This window comes from Pyrgilauda ruficollis, unplaced genomic scaffold (assembly GCF_017590135.1).
Source record: "Pyrgilauda ruficollis isolate IOZ18807 unplaced genomic scaffold, ASM1759013v1 scaffold7125, whole genome shotgun sequence".
Lineage (NCBI taxonomy): Eukaryota > Metazoa > Chordata > Aves > Passeriformes > Passeridae > Pyrgilauda > Pyrgilauda ruficollis.
Window position 1 is genome coordinate 1 of NW_024528962.1, and position 819 is coordinate 819.

General features: G+C 51.2%; 1 protein-coding gene across 1 annotated transcript; it reads right to left on the bottom strand.

Moving 5' to 3' along the window:
* Positions 1-6: 6 nt before the first annotated feature.
* Positions 7-798, bottom strand: LOC121363362 (rab11 family-interacting protein 1-like; the record flags this gene model as incomplete). The annotated part of the gene is made up of 1 exon (XM_041485615.1): positions 7-798. A coding segment is annotated over one exon (792 nt), but the record flags the coding sequence as incomplete, so codon positions are not given.
* Between the last annotated feature and the right edge of the window lie 21 nt (positions 799-819).

Consider the following 819-nt stretch of genomic DNA (forward strand, 5'->3'; position numbering starts at 1 on the left):
TGGGACTCACCTGGGTTTCACAGCTTTAGTCTTGGCTGGTGCAGCTTTCTCAGGTTTCTGTTCCTCCTCACAAGGGCTGAGCAGCTGCTTGGTTGTGACGGCCTCCTCTGTGTGGTGAGCGTCTCCTGAGGGGCTCCTTCTGCCCACATCTGCTGGGGCTTCGGGGCATTTGGCCTCCTCTTCACTCTTCTCTTCTGGAATTTTGTTTTCCTCACTCTGCAGGGTCCTGTCGGGAATAATCTCAGCATCACTGGGCTTCACCGTTTCCTTCTTCCCAGTGACCAGGGAGAGCAAGGCAGACTTTTTGTGGTCTGGTTTTTTGGTCTCTCTAACAACCTCGACGCTTGGTGGAACACTGGTGTCCAGGTGCTCCTCACTGCTGAGCAGTTTGTATGATGGCAAAGTCATGGACTTGAAGGTCTCCAAGGATGTGGACCCAGAGAATGCCTGCCCAGGAGAGGTTCTCCCCATCTCTTCAGGTGATTTAGTGGACCTAGAGAACAGGTTCTCCTCTGAAGCAAAGAGCTGCTTCCTCCTGAGGTTGTGAGGAGAGGGGGAGGAGGTTGGAGTCTTGTCCTTTGTTGTGGTCTCTTCTATATAAACGTGACTGCCATTGATGCACAGACTAGACTTGGACACGGGATCATTTTTGGATTTAAGGCCACTGAACAAAGACAGCCCATCCTTTTTGGTGTGGTTAGCGGTGCCCTGGGTTAGCTGCCTACTGTCCAAAAAGGCTGGTTTACGAGATTTGAACAGAGGAGAAGGAGCTGGCTTCTGTTCCGGCACACTTTCAAAGGATCCTGGAAAAAAAAAAAA